We start from the raw sequence: 23,101 nt of genomic DNA on the forward strand, positions 1-23,101 counted from the left end.
CTTATTTTAAAAGAAAACCCACCTCGTCGGCTTAGCTCGAGAGTATTCTCTTCTCCTCGTTTATCACGCTGAGAGCGCGAAGTATCACCTTTAAATTAGGCGTATCACAAATCAGTTTCAATCATTGATCTCAAATCATGCATGTCTCCCATATTTCCCTTTTTCCCATCGATTATTTTCAAAACCATCAATCAAAATCAAAGTATGATTATCATATCATTTTTATTCAAATAACAACTCCAAATTCACCATTAAATCGTGTCACGCATGAGTGTTCTACACACACAACACACGCACACGCACACCACACATGTGCACACGCAAGCCGAGGCGTGCGCGCACACACACACATGGCCACACACACACGGCCACATACACACACACACACATCCATACATCCCAAATTCATCAATTTAATTCCCCTACTCTCAATCTAAATGCATGTGGACTCAAGAACACCGATTGATCGGTAGAAGAAGAAAAGATCAAAATTAAAGTACCTTTTCCAAAAGAACAATCGGTAGAAACAAATTATAGCCTTGATTATACAATAAACTCTTGGATTTCAACTTGGATTCTTCTCAATTGATGAAGAATTCTTGAAGAAAAGATGAAGAAAATTTAGAGAGAGTGGGGAGAGAGATTTTCGAAATTATGGGGGAGTGGGGCGCCGGTTTTGTGAATGCTAGGGTTTAGGATCTTTCATGTATTTATAGAGTTAAGAATAATATCCCACAAATAAATAAATAAAAATATTTGGGAGAGATAATAGGGGAAGTGGCGTTAATTAGGTTGAGAAGAATGGGGAATTCGAAATTCCTAGGCTATTTAATTAGCCTATGATTTAATTTGAATATTTCACGGAGCAAGAATAAATAATTAAATCTCCCCAATATATATCAAAAGTGGCGTGTAGTTTCATTCTCAAAAGGGATTTAATATAAATCCTAATTAAATTAGGATATGGCAATATCTTCTTAGATATGGCAAGATATGGTAGGATATTCTAGCATATTTATATTTATTCATGGAATATAATAAATAAGAGATCAAATAGTATAATAAATAATTTCTCCCTCCCTTCTAGATGAGATTTTTGAAAATCTCATGGATATCAAAGGTGGTGTTTTCGAAAATTCCATGATGGAATTAACGTATAATTGGACTTTAGATTTAATTTGGATAATCATCCCAAACAAATAATTAAATCCAAGAAAAATAGGATTTCTTCTCCAAATAAAAATAGGAGAGACCGAAAATTCCACATGTTTAAATAATGCCCCTATTTAATTCTCACTCATCCCTTAGGAAAATAATTCACCACAATTATATTACTCTGCATCAAATATTCACCAATCAATCATTTCTTCACTTTCACTTCATTTTCTCTACGCACTGACCTTTCAACGGCCACGTCATATTTTCCACATCTTTGACTATTCAATAGCCACGTCATAATTTCAACAAGTTGACTATTCAACTCAATCTCAATTCTCATACGCAATTAGGTCACAAAGACACCATGCAATTAATTACTCATTAAATAATCCACATATCATAGCATTTAAGGCATTTAATGCAAAAATTTTATAACCCGAAAATTAGGGTTTGAAAAAGTGGGGCGTTACGGTGTTTGTATTGTTCCATTAAGAAAGTATTAGTAGAAATCATAACTGTTTTGTGGTCTACACTTCGAGTGCGTACTATATGTTCATATATTGCATAAGAATAATGCTAAGTGCTTACATTTAAGTAAGTGTGCAATCAATGTGTATGCACTTTTTTAAAAGGATAAATGAATTTAAATTTAAAGGTCATGTTCGAATTTGAAATCTTTGACTTCTGCATTAGTTTCTCTATTACTTGGCTAATTCAGATACACACATTGTATGCACTCTGTGTATTTGGGTTGCAGAAATTAAGCATATAATATGTACTCTGTGCGCATATGTTACAAAAAAATAAGTTGAATTGATTGTTAAATGAAATAAAATAAAAAACAATAAATTAGAATGAAAAATATAATGTAAGTAAAGTGCTTATTTATACTCACAATGCCAAACTTGCACCATAATCATATTGAGTCTCAAAATCACTTATTAAAGTGCAAAAATTATATTACACCGTCAGTCCCAACATGACACAATTCTTTTTCGCATGTTTTTCGGAAAAATAAATAAATAATTGAAGTGGGAAGAAAGTCAACTAAGAGAGAAAATAATATAGAGAGTTTCTTCTATATTATTCTCTCTCTTATTTCACTTTCTTTTCGCTTTAACTATTTTTTTATATCATTTTTGCAGAATAAGTACGAAAAAGAAATGTGTCATCTTAGCTAGAACATAGAGAGTACAATTTAATTCATATAATTTTCACTATGTCTATGCAGATTAACCTCTTGGTGTTGTAAGTTTCACCATGAATCATGATGACCCTCTTTAAGATATGTCAATTTTGAAAAGCTATGAAATCCTTGATTTATTTCGTATATAGTTGAATTACTTATAAATTAATCCTTTTGAGGTTACTAAATTGTTATTGTCACTCTATAGTTAGAGTGCATAACATCAGGTTCAAATGACATGCACTTATTTGAACAGATAAACTAAGTTTTTAAAAGAAATTATATGGCACTGTTATTAAATAGCCTTTTGAAAAGAGATTGTGTTGTATCATAAGCACTTTGGCATATGAAATGCCAAACATTTCTAATGGAAAACTTAGCCTTCATTCTATATCATTTTCTGGATGGCCTAACTTCCATTCCGAATCTATCCTAATGACTAAAACTATCTCCATTCGGAAAACTATATAATGACTCAATTCCTATTCTAGGATTTCTGTTTGAAATACAAAAACTCTCTGTAAATAAATATAAAAGCAACAAATATGGAGGAACAAGAGAGATAACAGAGAACACAAATCTTATTACTCTGTAAATTTGAAGATGAATAAAATAACAAAAATTACAAGATATTTAAAGGCAAAAGAAAACCTCTACTATCTCAACTTATTGAAAATTAAGTCTCCTAAATAGGGATGTCAATTGGGCTAACCCGCTCGGGTTCGGGCCAATCCACTCGGATTGTCGGGCTATTTGGGTGCGGGTTATTCGGGCTGTGGATTTTTCGGATTTTACATTTTTGGTCCTAACCCTAACTCTTCGGGTTTCGAGCTAACCCACGGGCTATTCGGGTCAGAAGTGATCTTATTTGTTACTTTCTATCCAATTCAATATTCTAACTTGTAAAAAAAACAGATTGTCGTAAAGTGAAGTATTATCAAAATGATCAAGAGAAGGAAAATAATAGCTATTGAAAGTTGAAACAAAATACATAAACATATCACTCAATTAGTAGCACGTGTGAATCTGAATACAATTAAATGACAACTAAATGGAAATCATGCATTTCAAAAGGAGTTAAATAACGTTCTTAATTATTTACCCGAAAAATAAATTCTAAGAAGTTAAAAAATATAGTATAGATAATAGTATGTCAAATAATAAATTCTATGGAGTTTCATGTGATTATATGAGTACATATTACGATATTATTACAGTCTATATTTCATTTAACCCTAACTTTTAATTTGAGAAAGAAGACATAATTACCATATATAGGTTCATATGCCATATATATTTCATATATATAAGTATATAAACCCAAAATTTGATAATATTTTTTTTAAATGCTCAACCCATGGGCTAACCCACAACCCACCCGGGCCAACCCGCATAATCCGCCGACCCAAACGGGTAAGCCCGTGTAGCCCGGTTATGTATTTGGGTTACAATTTTCCGGCCCTAACCCTATGATTTTACCGGGTTATTTGGGTCGGCCCGCGGGTTTCGGACTAGATTGACATCCCTACTCCTAAATACCACCAAATTAGGAAACGGAAAACTTAAATAAAATGGAAGAAACTTTGACCTCTCCTAAATACCACTAAATATTGTAACTGAAGACATAAATAAAATGGAACAAAAGTTTGACCATTCCAACGGTAAGTTTCACTATTTTTCAACACTCCCCCTTAGTGAAAACTTACTGTCAACAACACCAAGAGCAGCTCGAAATTGTTCAAGTTTAGCTCTGCCAAGTGCCTTTGTAAATATGTCAGCAACTTGATCTTCACTTCTTATCTTCTGCAAATCGATCTCTTGATTCAAAACCTTTTCTCGAACAAAATGGTGATGCACTTCGATGTGTTCTGTTCAAGCATAGAACACTGGATTTTCAGCAAGCTTAATAGCACTTTCGTTATCACAACGAATCTAAACTGAATACTTCAAGTCACAAAAAATTTCTTGGACGAGCCTCTTGAGCCAAACATACTCTTGAATAGCCATTGAAGTTGCCACATATTCAGCCTCACAACTTGAGAGGGCAACTGTGTTTTGCTTTTTGCTGCACCACGAGATTGCTGCTGATCCCGTATCGAAACAATAGCCCGTTGTTGAGCGTCTATCATTTATATCACCGGCCCAATCCGCATCTATAAAACCACTCAATGAGAATAAAGTTCCCTGCTTATAATGCCATCAGAAATGCAGAGTATTCTTGATGTAGCAAAGAATTCGCTTTGCTGCAACCAAATTAGGCTCTCGTGGCTTTCCCATAAACTGAGATATGACTCCAACAGAGAAAGAAATGCCAGGCGTTGTGATAGATAAATAGAATAGACTACCAACAAGTTGACGAAAAAGTGTTGCATCCGCTAGCAGCTTTCCTTCATCTTTAGCTAACTTCAAGTATGACTCCATAGGAGTAGTCATTGGTTTTGAATCCTGCATACGAAAACGATCTAATAAGTTTGAAGCATATCCTCGTTGCGAGACAAAATATCCATCTGACTTTGTTACTTCTAGGCCAAGAAAACAATTAACTTCTCCCAAACTTTTCATATCAAAACGAACAGACAAGGCCTCTTGAAGACGAATAATTTCAGCATCATCATTAATCGTAATAATCATATCATCCACGTAGAGAAGAACCATTATACAAGATGAAGATGTTTTCTTGATAAATAAACTGAAATCAGTTTTAGAAGAGTTATAACCACAAAATTTAAGATATTGAGCAATTTTACCATACCAAGCACGCGAAGCTTGCTTGAGACCGTACAATGACTTCTTAAGATGACACACATAGTCTGGAAACTCTTCCGAAACGAATCCATCTGGTTGTTCCATAAAGATATCTCTATCCAAGTCTCCGTAGAGAAATGCATTCTTCACATCTAGTTGCCAAAGCCTCCATCCTTTACAAGCAGCCAACGAAATAATGGTTCGATTTGTTGCCATTTTAGCAACGGAGCTGAAAGTCTGATCATAATCCAGACCATATTCTTGAGAAAAACCACGAGCAACGAGACGAGCTTTATAACGATCAATTGTTCCATCAATCTTTTTCTTCAATTTGAAAACCCATTTACAAGTAATAGGTTGAATATCTTTTGGCCTCTTAACAAGTTCTCATGCGTATTTCTTGATTAGAGCCAAAATTTCCTCTTTCATTGTTGTGACCCATTTAGGATCGCCTTTAGCATCATCATAAGACTTTGGTTCATCATCGCATGACTCTCCCATTAGAAATGCATAAATCACTGATGCAAGATTTACCTCCACATCATAGTCAGCTAAATGAGCAGGCGGTCTTCTTTGTCTGTTAGACCTTCGAGTTCCAGCTTCTGTCGTCTCATTTTGCTGAAAATTCTCTTCAGGAGAAGTAGCAACACTCCTGCTTTCACTTGATTCAGTATCATCAAGAATAGGCAAAAGATCAGTTGTGACACTACTGTCATTTGCATCAATTTGATCAGATGAAATTTCATCAAACACCACATCACGAGAGACAACAACTTTCTTCGTTTCCGGATCCATACATCTCCATCCTTTCCTATGAGTGTCATAGCCAACAAAAATGCAACGCTTTGCCTTCGGATCAAGCTTAGTCCTATTAGACTTTGAGACATGGACGTAGCAAATCGAACCAAAAACTCGAAATAGACTCACATTCAGCATATGATGGTATAATAACTCATATGGACATGATTCCGTACCTGGCCACGAAGGTAAGCGGTTCACGACAAAGCTTGCTGATTGAATTGCTGCTGCCCACGACTCTCTTGGGAGGTTCTTTGCATGTATCCATGACAAGCAAATGGATGTAAGATGTGCCAATTTACGCTCAGTGAAGCTCTCACGGTCTTGCGAGTGTGTGTGTGTTAATAATGTGTGCACAGAAAGGAATAACAAGTCTCCTAGGTCCAGCGAATCCACTAGATCACAAGGTCTAGGAACTCACGGATCGTTGGAAGACCTCGGTCGTCGGACACACAGAATATCGCTTCAAAAACCCTCAACCACTTATACTAAAATTAGCACAGGGAAGTAGGGATCGATCCACAGAGATGGGTGCGTAATTAAGCATGCTCAAAGATTCGGGACTATTTTTGGGTTGGCTGCTGCCACGCATTTTTTTTTTGTTGAGGAAATTAAACTAACTTGAGTGAAATCTGCTACGCTAACAGCTAGATCTAGGCAGAACAGAAATCATGCATGTAAACTGAGACATTCACTAGATCTAAGAAACTATTTCTAAATTACCTAGACCTGGGAAATAAACTGACGGTGGGGACCATTTGCTGAAAAGGTAAAGTACGGACGAAAAGCTGGAAAACAACAAACTAAAGTACTAACTAACAGCGACATCATCTTCTTCAATCGATTTGCATAAAATTCAGTAAAAACAGAGATGGAACGTAAATCGGAAACGAAGCAGGCTGGACTTAAAGCAATTTAACGAAGAACAATTAAAACTAAGCAGATCTACGGCTACTAGACAGAGTAAATTGAAAAGAGAGCAAAAGAGTTTGAAATCCATGCACAACTTGATTCCCCTGTTCAGATCCAACCTCGGATGCTAAATCCACTCCGGATCCAAGCATCCGACACAAACTCCGACCAAAAGTATATCCATAGCTTCAGATTCAACAAACAACCACCGATCAACAACAACAATTCAGATCCACCACGTCTTCCCCAGATCAAGCACAGAATTATCCAAAACAGAGATTAACATTTAACTGCCGAAATAAAACTTCAAACAAACAGAATCATAAATCAACACAAGATAACACCAACATGGCATAAACCAAATGCATAGTTAACCGAATAATAGCAACAACCAAGTCGACTTCCAAAATAATGAAGTTCGACGGAATAAAAGTGCGAAAACCGAATTAAAAGCAGATTGTTTCTTCGCCCTCCGAGAGGACGGTGTTACACTGACTTCGCCGAAGATGAACCCCTTAGAAACCCTAAACTATCCCAAATTCTCATTTTCCAAGTGTGTGTGTGAGTGTGTGAGCTAAGAGAAAAAATCATATATATCGCGTGTGCTGCGTGCTCCCTTATTTATAGGCGTTGAAGTGGATCCAGCGAGGTATGAATAGTCTTTGTTGCCCTCAGCTATTGACTTCCTTCTTCTAGCCATTCTTTTCCCTTCAGTTCTGCTCATTTTCCTTCATTTTCCTTTACTAGTCCATTTCCTCCAGCTCCTCCTGGATCTAGCGTCTCCTTCACACACCTGGCTTAAAAATTGCGTTAGACCCAGCAAAATAAAGTGTTTTCTCACCACATAACCAATGTATGAAATTAGCCTTATCAAACTGCTCACACTTAAACCATACTTGTCCTCAAGTATAAAGATAAGAAAAAGAATAAGGCGAATTTCAAAGCACGGTTATCCCCTGACCGACTCCTTAGACTCTAAACAGACTCCTAGACCTAGACACAACTAATGCACAGATAACAAACAATAAAAAATAAAAATACATAGACACATATGCATGAACTAGCTTCAACTTTTAGGCAACCGTCCCCACAAGATCAAGGTCAATTCAATAGGCTGCACTTCTCCAAATTGGCCCTTCCCTTCTTCTACCTAATCAATCTGACAGTTCGTCAAGATAGCCTTTTACTTTCCCAATTGTTGGATTCACTCGATCACTCATTCCTCACCAGGGATGTTAGGATCGATTCTCTCATAAGTTATTGCCATACCACTGAAGCGTCGGGTTATGAGAGATTTCTCCTTTTATACTTCTTTCTCCCCTTTTTTTTTACTGGGTCAGGTTACTATTGTTCCCTGCCCTTAGACATATTCCCTCTGGACTTCGTCCAGCTTATACCTCCTTTTTATTTTTTTCTTTTTTCAGCATTTTTTTTCTCTGGACTTCGTCCAGCTTATAACTCATTTACCTGGATTTCGTCCAGCTTATACCTTCATAACCCAATTCGCCTCTTTTTTTCTCCGTCATGACTCTTTTCCCTAAGCATTCAGTGGTGGCCCCTTTACATGTGTTAGCTCAAAGTTATTTAAGGCTTATAACTCACTCTTATAGTGGGGCTTCACAACTAAGTAAGCTAAGACATCCTCTATCGTTCTCACTTCGTCCAGATTGACTTGGCTTATTAAAGGAAAAGACTTCTAAGTTGAAATACATCCTATCTTCAATTACTTTCACTAAGGAGATCATGCCATATTATATTCACCAGCTCATGCGACGCAAACAAAACCTAGACTTAACGACTTAACGGTAGAAGCTTTACTCTTGGATTTTGAGAAAGGGAGTTGATGTGATTTTCCGTATTGGCAGCCGGAACAAACCACATTTGGATAAATTTTCTTGAACACAGGAATACCTTCAAGAAGCTTCTTCTCAGAAATTTTCTTCAATAACTGAAAACCAACATGGCCTAATCGAGCATGCCAAAGTGTGGCACTATCATATTGACTTGTTTTCTCAGTATAAGCTTCATTTGCAGACAATACATAGAGTGAATCTTTTCTCTTTCCGGTAAATATGACATCAGCATCAAGGTGTTTTATTTTGGAAATAATTTTTACATCATTTAGACCAAAAAGAACATACCTCCCAGAATCCGCAATTTGAGAAACCGATGCAAGATTCTTCTTCAAGCCTAGAACATGATAGACATCCTCAAGACATACATCCTTTTCAACGCAAAATTGGCCTTCATTTACTACAGGGTGTAGCGAATTATCCGCAGTCACAATAACCTTCTTTTGATTGTTGTGGCGAACGCACGAGAGTAACGAATCATTCCCAGTTGCATGGTGAGATAATCCCGAATCAACGATCCATTCATAATTGTAATCCATGGAGGTATTAACACTTGTATCAGCATCTGCAACTGGATTTGGAGCCTTAGCTTGGCAGATATCAGCATTCATAATTGTGATCCCATTTTAGTTGTTCATGCTCATCGTTTTCATAAGCCACATTTGCTCCTTCTTTAGTAAGATCTGTGCGGCAATTGCGTCGAATATGGTTAGCTTTCCCACATCGTTCACACTTCACCTTCACTCGACAATTGCGCTTGATATGTCCAAGCTTTCCACATCTATAACATTCTGGAGAAGATTTCTTTGAATATCCTTCACCTTTGGAATAATTACCACCAGTTGATGGAGATTTTGATGTAAACCTGCTCTTTCCTTTGTCTTTTGCATAGAGAACCTCTTCGACACGAGACGAAGACTGGTTGTTACCACCAATTATTTGCTTTACCAATGCTTCTTGGTTAGATAGCAAATTTTCCAACTCTATGATATAAGGTTGATTTACCCACCCTTGTATTGAAGAGATAAATGGCATAAACTCTTCACGTAATCCTCGAATAAGATAGCGTCGCAATCGAGCTTCATTGACAGCTCCCTCTACATCCAATTTTGAAATTTCAGAACATAAGCTTTTGACTTTCAGAAAATACTCTGAAATCGTTAGCTTATTCTGAATGATCCAGAACCTGGAGCCTCATCGTGTTCTTTTGATCGAACAATCTTTCAAGTGTGTCCCACACTTCTTTGGGCGATTGCACAATACGAACATGCTCAATGTAATCCTTGTTGATCGACGTTCGCAAAGCAAATAAAGCTTTGCCGTACTTAATCTTCCACTTTCTCCTCGCTTCTCCATTTTGTAGTGTATCTTCCGGTAGTTCATCTTCACCAGATATAAGATCCCACAAATCATGTCCTTGTAGGTAAGCTTCCATACATAACTTCCAATAACTGTAGTTGTTGGCAACAAGCTTTTCTACAAAGGTACTGCTTCCACCATTCATCTTTCTTAGAGTAATAATATCAAATACTCCCTCTGTCCGCGATTAGGAGTCCCGGTCACTTTTGCACACCCGTTTTATAAAAATAATTAAAAATAGTTAAAGTGGAGAAATGGTAAAGTAAGAGAGAGAATAATGTTGACAAGAGTCTTCACAACATTATTCTCTTTTTTACTTTACTATTTCTCTACTTTAACTATTTTTTTATCATTTTTATAAAATGAGTGCTCAAAAGTGATCGGGACTCCTAATCGCGGACGGAGGGAGTACCTGATATGCAACCAGGCTGTGATACCATGTAAAGAAATATAAAAGCAACAAATATGGAGGAACAAGAGAGATAACAGAGAACACAAATCTTATTACTTTGTAAATTTGAAGATGAATAAAATAACAAAAATTTCAAGATATTTAAAGGCAAAAGAAAACCTCTACTATCTCAACTTATTGAAAATTAAGTCTCCTAAATACCACCAAATTAGGAAACGGAAAACTTAAATAAAATGGAAGAAACTTTGACCTCTCCTAAATACCACTAAATGTTGTAACTGAAGACATAAATAAAATGGAACAAAAGTTTGACCATTCCAACGGTAAGTTTCACTATTTTTCAACACTCTCAAAGTCCCGATACATGAAGACCTACAATATTAAAGCTTAGATCGTTCTATATGTATCTTTCTAAGCTAGCGACCATGCACCTATTTGACTTAATGTGTTATGGCTGAGTTATGAGAAATTGATCTCCGTCGCACTGTAGTATAGGCGTTACGTTTTAAAAAAATTTATACTCCATCCCACAATAAGAGACACATTTTGCCGTTTCAATCCGTCCCATAATAAGAGTCACATTTCACTTTTACCATAAATGATAAGTAGGTCACACATTCCACTAACTCACTCCACTCACATTTTATTAAAAAATCAATATAAAAAGTGGGCATCATATTCTACTAACTTTTCCAATTCATTATTCTTTATACTATTTCTTAAAACACGTGCTCACACCAAATGTGACTCCTATTCAGAGATGAAAGAAGTAATAAAGGATTTAATAAGCATTGAAAATAGAAAGAGAGTAAAGTAAGAAATGTAATGTAATATAAATAGTAAGACTTTTCTCTACGTATTATCTCTCTTTCTCTTCCCTATATTATTACTGCACTGCCACATCATAAGGACATCTCATTGCACAATAGCGGACATCCCCAAGGACATCCCTGCGGACATCAACAATAATAAAAATTCATAAATCCACAAATATACAACTTACGGAATTAAAATTTCGACGCGAGCCGTATATATAGAGTCAAAAAAATCAAAAATAAAAAATCGGGACGTCCGTCGTGGTACCGCAGCGGACGTCACGACGGACGTCGCCGGAAGGCCGCGGAAGCCTCACATCCGTTGGGGACGTCCACATCCACCTCTCCCGACCCAATGGCGGACGTCCCGCGCGGATGCCCGACACGCCAGTCCGACGTTCGCTGGGACATCCACAATGGCGGATGCTCTTAAGTCAAAAAAATTGTCGTCGAAAAAATTCACAATGATAAAAATCACGATAAAGAAAAAAATCATGTATTCCCATATTAAATTTGAATTGATATCTAATTTCAGTAGCCCTATTTTTATTGGGGGTGGACACACACTTAATTGCTGCATAAAACTTAGAGCATCCATAATGGATGCCCGATCTCACGCCCTATCGCCCGAGATTTGGGCTCAGGAATGATCGGGCATCCATTGCAGGCGTCGGTCACGCCCGAGGACGACCGAGAGTTCGGTCGCGACCGATCCATTGGGCGTGAGATCGGTCGCCCATTGCAGGAGCGCGCCCGAGCCCGAGCTCGATGTTTTCTATTTTTTTTTTATTTTAAATTATTTAACCCTAATTTAAACCACTATAAATATTTCATTTTCTTCACTTATCACACACCAAACCTTTCACTTTCTCTTCTATATTCTCTCAATATCCACACTTTCAACAATGGATACGAGTCAATACCCAAACCCCTATAATGTCGACGACGATATGCCCATGTTTGGAGGAGGCGGCGGCGCCCAGTGGCCCGGCCACGAAGACTACCGTGTTGAGACGCCCGGATCTGTAGGATCCACTTTCGTCTCCGACTCTGAGTTCGATCCGTTCTTCGGCACCAAGGAGGTTGAGGAGATGGAGCCTAGTTGTGGGCAACATCATGTCCCTGCGCGGCCGCCGCCGAAGAAAGGGAAGAAGAAGATGGCGCGGAAAGAAAAGGCGCCATCGGTTCCAGTCACACTCCCACCCAACGAGCCGAACGAGACTACGAGTTGGATGAGTACCTGAAGGTGGCTCAGTGTTGGGTCGATGTATCGGAGGATTCGATATCCTCCAACAACCAGACTTCAGCCAGGATATGGGATCGCGTTGAGGAACGCTACAACGAGGTGAAACCGAAGTGGACGTTCAAGCTGACCAAGGTTCAGCTGCGCAAGTGTTGGGATCGGATCAAGCTCCACGTTAATAACTTCTGCTATATCTACAACAGGAATAGGGACGGAAGGGCTAGCGGTGAGAGCATGGAGGATGTCCTCAACAAGTCGTTGTCCGAGTACCAACGGTAGTTCGGGCAATTCAAGTTGTACAATGTTTGGCTGATCTTGAAGGACAAGGCGAAATTCAACGGAGGGATGCCGGCTGGATCCTCGGCTGCGAAGCGGACGAAGACCACCGCCACTGGCGGTTACACGAGCAATGGCCCATCTCCTGTGGATCTGAACGCTGAGCCGGAAGGGAGTTCCGGCACGCCTACGTCTACTTTTAGATGTCCCATTGGTACCAAGGCTGCCAAAGCCCAGGCCAAAGGGAAGGCGAAGGCGGGCGCGTCTAGATCGGCAGCCCCCCCGCAGGCTGCGCCTCCTCCATCTGCTCAGCTCATGGACAGGGCGATCAAGGAGGTCGGAGGTTATCGCAAGGTGGTTGAGTATAGGTTTATACTTGACTTACTAGACGCTCAAAACAGCCTTCGTCAAGAAACCGATCCGGAAGCCCGATAGAGGACTAAGATTATGATCAAGAATTTGGCCCAGAGGTTGAATTTAGATGACTAGTTTGGTTTTTTCTTTTTTTTAGTATTTTAGTTTTAATGTAGTTTTTTTAGCTAAGTATGATGTAGTTCCACTTTTAAATTAAGTAATGTAGTTTTTTTTTTTTTTTTGCATTTGTGGTGTTTAAAATAATATATTTTGATATTTTATAGTAATTAAAAATAAAATTAAAATACAATGATTTAAAATTGAAATAAAAAGTGGATAAGAGATAGGGCATGCACTAGGGCTCCATCATTGCAGAAATAAGGTATGCTGACGTGGCAACCCCTAGGACTCTCACTAGGACTTCCACTAGGGCATCCACTATGGATGATCTTATAAGTTCAATTTCTTAGAGATAATGTAGTGGGCGAGATTTGGCTTAAATGCACTACTCCACTGTTACTAGTGTAGTACTAAATGATACATCCTCCATTCCAAATGAATTATTTTTCTTTTTAAGAGGTCACGCTAAACCCTAAACCCAAATAATACGTTTCCAAAAATAAAAAGATCACCTTTTCTCTTTCTATCGTACTACTACGAACATTTTCCTTTTTGATGTCACATTTTTCTTTTGCTCATCATCACATCGACATTGTTTAGTCTAAAAAAGATACTCCCTCCGTCTTCCAAATTTTATCACAGTTTGATCGAGCACGAGTTTTAAGATATGTAATGAAATATGACTTGAAAAAGTTGATAGGATATAGATCCTACTTTTAAAGTATTATTTTTATAATAAAATGTGAGTGAGAATAAATTAGTGAAATGTGAGGTCTAATACCAAAAATAGTACTATTAAAAAGTGAAATGTGACAAATTTTGTGGGATGAACAAAAATAAAAAAATGTGAAATTTCATAGGGGAGTATACTAGTATATTAAGAAAATTATACTCACATATGGAAAATCATAAATAAAATAATTTTAATACTCTTAAACATTAGTACTCCATATATTTTAATTTATTTGAAGAAATCTTTATAAGTAGTACTTTAAAATGAATTTGACTGATTATTCAACTTATTCTGTATATCGCTTTAAAGAATCAAACATCAGCAGTATCAAAGACGGAATGAAATCTTTTAAGTATGGCACAATATATTTAATGTAAATCACCTTTTCTCCATAATAAACAGCTCATAGTAATATCGCGTTGCTTACTTGCTTACCATTTAAACCAATCCACCGAGTTCAAATGTGACACTGTCACACTTATTTCACTAACTAAAGTATTAAAAAAACGTCAATAAGTATAATACTCCGTATCTACAAACAATAGAGATATAAATGCAGAAATAAATGAAACATAAGGATAAAAGGAGCAAGTGAATATAAGTGGGGTCGAAATGGTGGATCACATGCGAACCGAGTGAGCGGTGTCAGACACGGACCCCACCACCAGCGGCTGCCCCACCACCATCTTACCTGGCTACAACTCTTTCCAACTGTTTTTCAAACTTTTCTGCCGCCGCGCGTGGCCTCCAATCTCCACCGCCGCGCTTTATTTCCTAGGGTTCCCACTCCTCCACCCCTTATATAACCCACTCCCACTTCCCCCCCTTTTTCTCTCTGAATATTTCCTTGGGCCCCTTTTTCATTTTTCCCACCATCTATAATTAAGCCTTCAACAAGCAGCAACTGCCCACACCGCTCTTCCATATTTATTTCTTTACGACCAAACCTTGATTTTTTTCTCCATATCCAAAATTCGGTATAATGGCGCAACAGCTCGACGATGCTGAGTTCTGGCTTCCCTCCGAGTTTCTAACGGACGATGATTTGCTCATGGACTTCAAGACTGAGAAGAGAGGCGACGCGTTTTGCAACTCGGATCTGAGTTCACCCGGCTCCGAGAGCGACGAAGACGATTTCGCCCCCGGGTTAGCTCGTAAGATAGCTCACACCCCCAATTTCTCCACCGACCACGCTTCCAAGGTTTTTAAATCTCCCACTCATCTTTCTCTATTACTATTTCTTACTGGCTTCAAATTAATTTCCTAATTTTTATTTTCTAGGGCTGGAAGCTGTCCGGGTCGCCGCAATCCACTCTCTGCGGGTTCAAACCCGGGTCAAGCCAGAGCAGTCCGAATAGCGCGTCGAGGGTTTCTTCGCCGCCGGTGCCGAAGGAAAACATTGGCTGGGATTTGCTGTGTGCTGCTGCAGGGGAAGTTCAGAGGATGCGGATGACTGAAGAAACGGCGCCGTTCCACTCCAACAAACCCTTCGCCGCCACCGTCCCTGTCAAAACGCCTCCGGCACCTGCTTACTACCCCAGCCAGGCTCATATCGCTTTCCTCCAGTTGCAGGCGTCTCATGTCAGTCTCTCTTTCTCACGATTTCTACTTTTATTTCGAATTTCCAAACTTAATCTCACAGTTTTGTTTTGTTTACAGTTTCAACGGATGAAGCAGCAGCACATGTTTAAAAATGGCGTGTGGGGCCAGCAACAGCAGGGGAAAGTGGAATACCATCAATTTCAGAACAAAAACGGAAAAATCGACGGAGAATTGGGGATAAATCCACCCCAACGTTTATCGATGGCGTGTTGGCCTACTCTGCAGCAGTCTCAGCAGCAGCAACCCGGTTCAGGAATGAGGGCGGTTTTTCTCGGAGAAACCGGCGCTAAAAAGGAACGAACCGGAACCGGAGTTTTTTTGCCCCGGAGATTTGGAACTGCCCCCGCCGAAAATCGCAATAAACCAGGTCATAATTTGTGAACGATTTAATTATTCAACGTATCCATTTATTATAGTAGAGATCTGAACCATTTTTGTTAATTTTGTGCAGTTTGCTCGACTGTATTGTTACCAGACAGAGTTGTTCACGCATTAAACTTGAATCTGGATGGCGGTTTGAAGGAAAGAAACAACAATGCTCTCTTCTCACAGCAGAGGAGAAGCCCGCCCGCCGCCGCCCCAACGAGGAGTCAAGAACTCAGGCTTCCACAAGAGTGGACATATTAAAGCTTGCATCTTTAATTTTGAAGTGATTTGATTGAATTTTTCCAAGTTTGCTAGGACAAGGAATATGGGTATACTAGTGTTTTTTGTGACAGATGGATTAGTGGCTAGTGTTATAGGATAGTGAATTATTACTTATGATTAAAGGGATTAGCAGGAAATGTTGTTTATTTAATTCTATTTTAGGTTATAAAGCTACACAAGGGAAGAAGAAATAAACTCGTCAGAAGAAGAGAGGGTTTTCTTTTGTTGGGCTCGAGGTACAAGAAAGTTGAAGATGACAGCTTCTTTTGGTTGTTGCTTTTGTTTGAGATTAGAAGATTATGATTAATAATAAAGGAAGGGATGTACCAGTAGGTTATTAATTAATTATTTTAATTATAGTAGTGAATGCCTCTAAAATTGTGGAGGGTTTTTGATCTGTGGAGTTGGAGTTTCGTTTTGGGTGAAACTCCGGCCTGTTTTTTTTTTTTAAATTCTATTGTATTTTTGTTTTAAATTAATGATGGTTTGTTTATTAGTGAATGCCCATTTGCATTTGTTTTGTTTTTGGAATTTCAGTTTTTATTTATGGTCAAAGCATGGGGAGAAGGGAAAGCCTATTGCACAGTACTACAGTAGTGTGTTTGCTTTGCTTTGCATCTTACGGCACATGCTTTGGTTTCTCCTTTTGACTGTCGTTTTAATCTAAAGTCGGTTATCGCTTTACACTAGACTGTTTTTATCAGTTCGAAATTTGAATTGAATGTTTTTTTGTATTGCAAAAGCTCTCGACAATGTGTAGTGGTGCTTGTTTCCAGTTTGTCTATGGGACTATATAATTAAAGTGTCGAGATACTTATTATTTATCTAGGACATGCTTCCGAGGTCGTATTGCACTTTGAATAGATTATTTATACAAGTAAAATTTTCGATATTCGATGACGTTATGTTCATATTTTTCATTGATGTTATTTGTCTTCTGTTAGATATCAAATCTTGAAATCTAACGGTCCAAATTATAGTTTGGAGTTTGCAAAAATATATATAAAGTTTAAATTTGATTATATCTCTACTTATTAATATATTAATTTGAACTCCATCCCTTTGGCTACTTTCTCCTAAATATTATAGTGTTAATATAATTGATTTGATGTGTTGATGAGAATTGTTATGCCCACTCCATGTGCATTTCTTGTGGTCATGTGATATGCCTTATCTCCATCCAACTAATTTGTTGAAAGCAAATTATATCCCAACCCATACAAAAAGATCATCTAATCCTAAATAAGCAATGACTTCTACACGTCCCTTTTTAAAATTTAAATATCGGTGAATATTTGAATCATGATGGAATAAATTGAGGTTGAGAGAGAGAGAGAGTCACGAGATTAAACGGAAATCCGATGGTGATGGAGGAAAGAGTATAATTGTGTGTGACATGATTGACTTAGTGTTGTGCCTCAATATGTATCACTTGCACAACTTGTTTAATTTTGCCGTCCATCAACTTGCTAATTTAATATGCATTACTTGACTTTCTGTACTAAAAATCTCTCCACTTGAAGCTTTTTAAGGAAACACAAGTACACAACCAACGAAATAATTAGATCTAACAGTACTATATCTTCGACTTCGATTTCTGTAATTATTGACTGATTAGTGTGATTCGTTAAGTTTTTTTTTTCAAACTTGTCATTTTATTTGTGGAAGGAGGGAGTAAGTTTTTTTTCAAGTTTAGGTGAGTGAGGTTTTGGAAAATAATCAAAGGCGGAGCTTTCAACCATTGTAATAATCGAGTTAGAACGGCCAACCCCCCAATATTTAGTATTATTTGCTGGTTTTTACGAGCATAATAATCTGACATCTGCCAACATGTAGAGAGAGTGGCTTTGCCTCTATTTTATTACATCCACTAATCAAGTAGTAAGATGTAAGCTTCTCATTTTCAACGGTTGCTTACCAACTATCAGAATCAAAACCAGTATTTTAGGCTGTCACGCAATTATCGATCTTAATTCTTAAGCACTCTTCATATATGTTTTTTTAAAACAAATTTAAAGTTTTTGACCCAGATTTCAAGCTCAAATTGTCATTAAGACGTGCTGTGCTTTATTTTCTTGTCACCATGTTTGTATACAATTATATTAAGGAATAAAATAATTTTGTGCTGATCTTCGAAAAGGATCATTTACTATTATACGATATGAGTTGTATTTAGTTCTAATTTTAGTGTTAGAAACGTTCAAACGCTATCTCACAAATCAAAGGTAAGGACACTTGTATATGAACATCATCACTAACAAAGGCACTCCATCTTCTAGTTGGAGTTAGTTCGAATTTTTATTATATTGGTTTATCTACTTTTTAGTCGATATTTTCGTTAATCTTATGATGTCACACTTCCGAAAAATATTGGATTTAGCACCATATATAATACACCAAACACAATATACAACACAAAACTGTTAAAAATGAGAAATTTTTAGAAAACCACGAAAACATTTTAAACAAATAGTCTATGAATAATTATAGTGTAATTTGTAGAATGCGGTTTTAAAGCGTGATTGGTTAAGTATGACAAATGAAGGGAAAAAATGAGTAAAGTGAAAAAAAGAGAAAAAAAATTGTGAGAAGTTTCTGTTAATAAAAGTAAGATTAGTTATGATAGATAGAACAAGGTAGAAAAATAAAACAACTTTAATGTTATAGTTTAAGAGATGGATTATTAATAATGGTGGGTATAAAGAACTCCAGGCGTTGATTACGGCAAGAAACCGTAGATCTTAAGTCATTGGACATTTGGCCACTGTTCATATAGTGTATGTGATTGAATTATATATTTTTATGATTTACTTGATCGTGCAGTTCCTTCCTTCGTTCCATTATAAGTGACAGTTCCATTATAAGTGACAGATTTATTTTGAGCACGAGATTTATGAAAATGGTATTTACTGAATTAAATATAAAAAGTAAGTAAGATAGAATAAAGTAGTACTCCCTCCGTCCCGGAGTATTAGACTCACTTCTTTTGGGCACATGATTTAAGGAATTGATATTTAAATAGTTAAAGTGGAGAGAGTAAAGTATGAGAGAGGGAAAAAGTAGAGGAGAGAAGAGAGAAAAAAGTAGGTGGAGAATAAAATAAGATAAATACTTTTTGCTAAAAAAGGAAATGAGTCTAATATGTTGGGACATCCCAAAAAGGAAAGTTGGTCTAATACCTTGGGACGAAGGGAGTAAAAAAAGTAAATATATTATTTTTTATTAAAAATAAAAATTAATCATTTATATTTGGATATCAAAAGTAGAAATACTATCAATTATTTGTAGTTTGAGAAGTAAAATAGTTTATACTAGTAAATTTGACTTTGCTTGAATGATTGATTGAGTAGTATATCAAAAAACTAATAAAATTGGAATATGATATTCGTGTTATATAAAGCGGTCATATTGTTTTTAGTCCATCACATAATAATAATCCTTATTCATTTAGAGCATTAACAATGGTTGGCCCTTTCAGAAGGCCCTTTTTTTATTATTTATTTCCACATCATCATTTTATAAAATGGCCTAGCCTATCTCCCCACAATGGAAGGGTCCTCCCAGAGAGCCTATTATTTTCTATTTCATTTTCACATAATCACTATTTTGTTTTAATTTTTTAGCATTTCTATATTTAATATGTTATCAAATTAAATAAATTTAAATACAAAAATATTAATACGCAAATCTTCGTTGTAGTACAATATTGAAAAAAGAATACAACGATATGCAAATTTAAATAAAAATATTAAGGAGTATATATAGTGTATAAATTATGGAATAAAAATAAATATGTGCAAGCGCCGATGTAGGTCCTTCTTTCTACAATGGAAGGTCATCGGCCATCACTCATATACATAAATAGGCCATGGCCGATACATTGGCCAAAAGGGAGAGAGAAGCAATGGCCTTTCTTAGGCCCTTTCCCTGCAATTGTTGGCTGATGGGGCTGATCGAGAAGGCCTCTCCACCGGCCAACCATTGTGAATGCTCTTGTGACAACTTTTTTCTTATTTTTTTTACTTTACTATTTATAGGGCACATTGTCCACTAACTTTTGATATGAATGGTGAATGTAACGGTGACTGGTGAAAAATAAAATATTATATATTTAATGGCGGAATGCATCTAGATTAAAAGGAAAATAATTTTCTTTTGAATTAGTCCCAATTGAGCTTAACACTTAGCTAAACAAGAATTTTGTTGTATGCTTTAGTTCTGAAGATTCTTTGTCCTATGTTAAATATGCAAGGATATGCTTTCAACTAATTAATGTCATTCAAGCAAATCTGATCATATGTCATTCCTATTACAACATTCCAACTCTATTCATATATCTAATCCTATTATATTCTCTATATCTAATCCTATAAATTCCAGATTTTCAAATTTCAAATTTCAAATTTCAAATTTCAAATTTCAAATCTCAAATCTCAAATCTCAAATCAATCGGTCTACAATAGTTTACAAAATTAAATATAACTCAAGCCCGTAGTGGATCTTGCTGATGCAAACATTATCATGGTTTTCAACTTCATAAAATAAAATTATTAATAAGTGCCATCTTAAACAGTATAAAACCAGTGGCATTAAATAAATTTTATTGATATAGTCAGGGATTTGTTTTCAACTATCATCTCCGCGTTTTATGTAAATCATTTCACCTTAATTGAATTCATTTCGCTTCATTTATTGTAAAGGCATCTCATGCTGAGAAATCACAATCTTAATAAACAAACCATGTAATCGAATTGATGAAACTACATTTACAACATACCACCAAAATGCACCATTAGATCTTGGAAATGGATGGCTCATAGACTGCCACGTGGCAAAAGAATTTATTTATAAAAATATGTGTCCAGCGTGAAAGTTATTTTGTATCCTTAATTCATGTATCCAGTAACCGCAGCCCAAGCTTAGGCCCGTTATATCACTCAATTGGGCTTTGATCCTTTACGAAGCCCACTTCCAAACAAAACATATCCAATCGCATGGCCCAAAACAGCCGCAATAAACACACCACCGTTATACGACATCACGGCCAACATCACTAAATACGAAAAACCGGCCCGAACAGCATGGAACCCGGCTGGAAAGAAAACCGCCGCTGCCCGGTTCGAACCCGGTTTGACCAAATTGAGGTTCGACAAAAACTCGGCGAAAATGGCCAGGGCGAACACAAAAACCAGAGACACCGCATACATGCCGGGTTTGTTATCGGGCCAACCCGGAAACAAGAACTGTGCTTCTTTGCCCCAGTAAAAGGCCATGTGAAACGGGTGGTAGCGATGGATGTGGGCGGCCGGCGGCAGTGGCGGTGGGGCGGATTGCATGATGTTATGATGGAGAGGTAGAGGTTTTAGCTCCATACTAAAAGATTAAATGATAAAATATATGGTTTTTGGTGATATGAAATTGGACTTAAATAAGTGATGGGAAACTGCATTGTCTTAAGATTTTATTCTAACTTGTTTGTGAAAAAAGCAAAAGTTGGAACATTTTCTTTTCAGGTATTTTCAGGGAATATTGCATGTTGCTATGCTGCAAGCAATCTTAGCAGCAATGTTCGACCAACATATTCTACAAAAGTAATATTGTGTTTTTAATCATGATGATATTTTGTACTCTCTCCGTTTCCTAAAAAATGAAAACTTGGGAAACGACATAAGTTTTTAATGCAAACTTGATAAAATAAGAGAGGTGAAGAGAAAAAGAGTAAAGGCCCAAAATGGTCCACAACATATGACGATTTTACGATTTTAGTCCAAAACATTATCTTTTGAATTATTTGGTCCAACACAATTGAAAACGGGCCACATTTGGTCCTTTTTGGACGGCGCCGTTTAAAACTAACAGTCAACTACTGTTTAGTTGATTTTGACCGAATTTATTTTCGATTAGAATTTTTTAATTTTTTAAAAATAATATAGTACTCCTATTATTCCAAAAAAACAAATTGAAAGAAGATGATGTCATTTAAAAAAGCTGAAAATAAACTTAACCCTAACAAAAAATTTGGTAAAGGAGAGGGGGCGCCTCCTTCTTCTTCCCCACTCTGCCGTCCGTGCGGCCGTCGTAGCTGCCGTGCGACGACACGTAGAGGCCATCTCCTCCTGCTTTTTTTCTCCACGGCGAACTCACACCTCTCGGCTTGTTTTCCTCCTTCTCTTTCTAAAATCTCACCGCCTTCAAGCTTCTACAATCCCACCAAATGCGGCAGTGTGAATCTGTGCTGATCTATTTTTGTTTTCGTGGAATTTGGTTTCAGTTCGTGTAAATTGGTTGTAGGTTGCGTAGTAGAGCTATGGATGCAATTTAAATTTATTTATGATTAAGTTGAAATTTATAAATACTACTCCTAAATTGTAGTACTAGTTTGATTTACTCATCGTAACTCTATATTGAGAAAAGAGAAATTTTTTTGTTTTGTATTTTTTGCATTTTTTGTAGTTAAAAGTATTTTACATTTAAAATTTTCAGAAAAAAAATTAGGTTATAATTTAGGCTCTAATAAAACATAATTATTAATTTAATTTGGTCTAAATTGACTTAAACAGCCATTGACCGTTAGTTTTAAATGGCACCGTCCAAAAAGGACTAAATTTGGTCCGTTTTCATTTGTGTTGGACCAAATAATTCAAAAGATAATGTTATGGATCAAAATCATAAAATCGTCATATGTCGAGGACCATTTTGGACCTTTACTCAGAGAAAAAATGGGTAAAATAAAAGAGAAGAAGAGAAAAATAATGGAATTAATGTTAATAGATTGTAGGGTCCATTTCCTAAAATGAAGAGTTTATATTTTTACGAAACGGACTATAAAAGAAAGAATTTTTATTTTTAAGAAATTGAGAGAGTATTTTATTTTAGTATCGCATATC

At 36.8% G+C, this 23,101-nt stretch overlaps 2 protein-coding genes across 2 annotated transcripts; one reads left to right on the plus strand and one right to left on the minus strand.

The window, feature by feature from the left end:
• The first annotated feature begins 14,794 nt into the window (after positions 1-14,794).
• Positions 14,795-16,715, plus strand: LOC125223820 (uncharacterized). The gene is made up of 4 exons (XM_048127115.2): positions 14,795-15,165; positions 15,246-15,545; positions 15,624-15,933; positions 16,018-16,715. The coding sequence occupies exons 1-4, from the start codon at positions 14,947-14,949 to the stop codon at positions 16,191-16,193; spliced, it is 1,005 nt and encodes a 334-aa protein (XP_047983072.1). The 5' UTR covers positions 14,795-14,946; the 3' UTR covers positions 16,194-16,715.
• A 4,316-nt stretch (positions 16,716-21,031) lies between these two features.
• On the minus strand, positions 21,032-21,615 carry COPT4 (copper transporter 4). The gene has a single exon (XM_048123148.2). The coding sequence runs from the start codon at positions 21,584-21,586 to the stop codon at positions 21,152-21,154; it is 435 nt and encodes a 144-aa protein (XP_047979105.1). The 5' UTR covers positions 21,587-21,615; the 3' UTR covers positions 21,032-21,151.
• Between the last annotated feature and the right edge of the window lie 1,486 nt (positions 21,616-23,101).

The sequence above is a fragment of the Salvia hispanica genome, chromosome 1 (genome assembly GCF_029641045.1).
Source record: "Salvia hispanica isolate PSC_SH4W2 chromosome 1, Shi_PSC_v1, whole genome shotgun sequence".
Lineage (NCBI taxonomy): Eukaryota > Viridiplantae > Streptophyta > Magnoliopsida > Lamiales > Lamiaceae > Salvia > Salvia hispanica.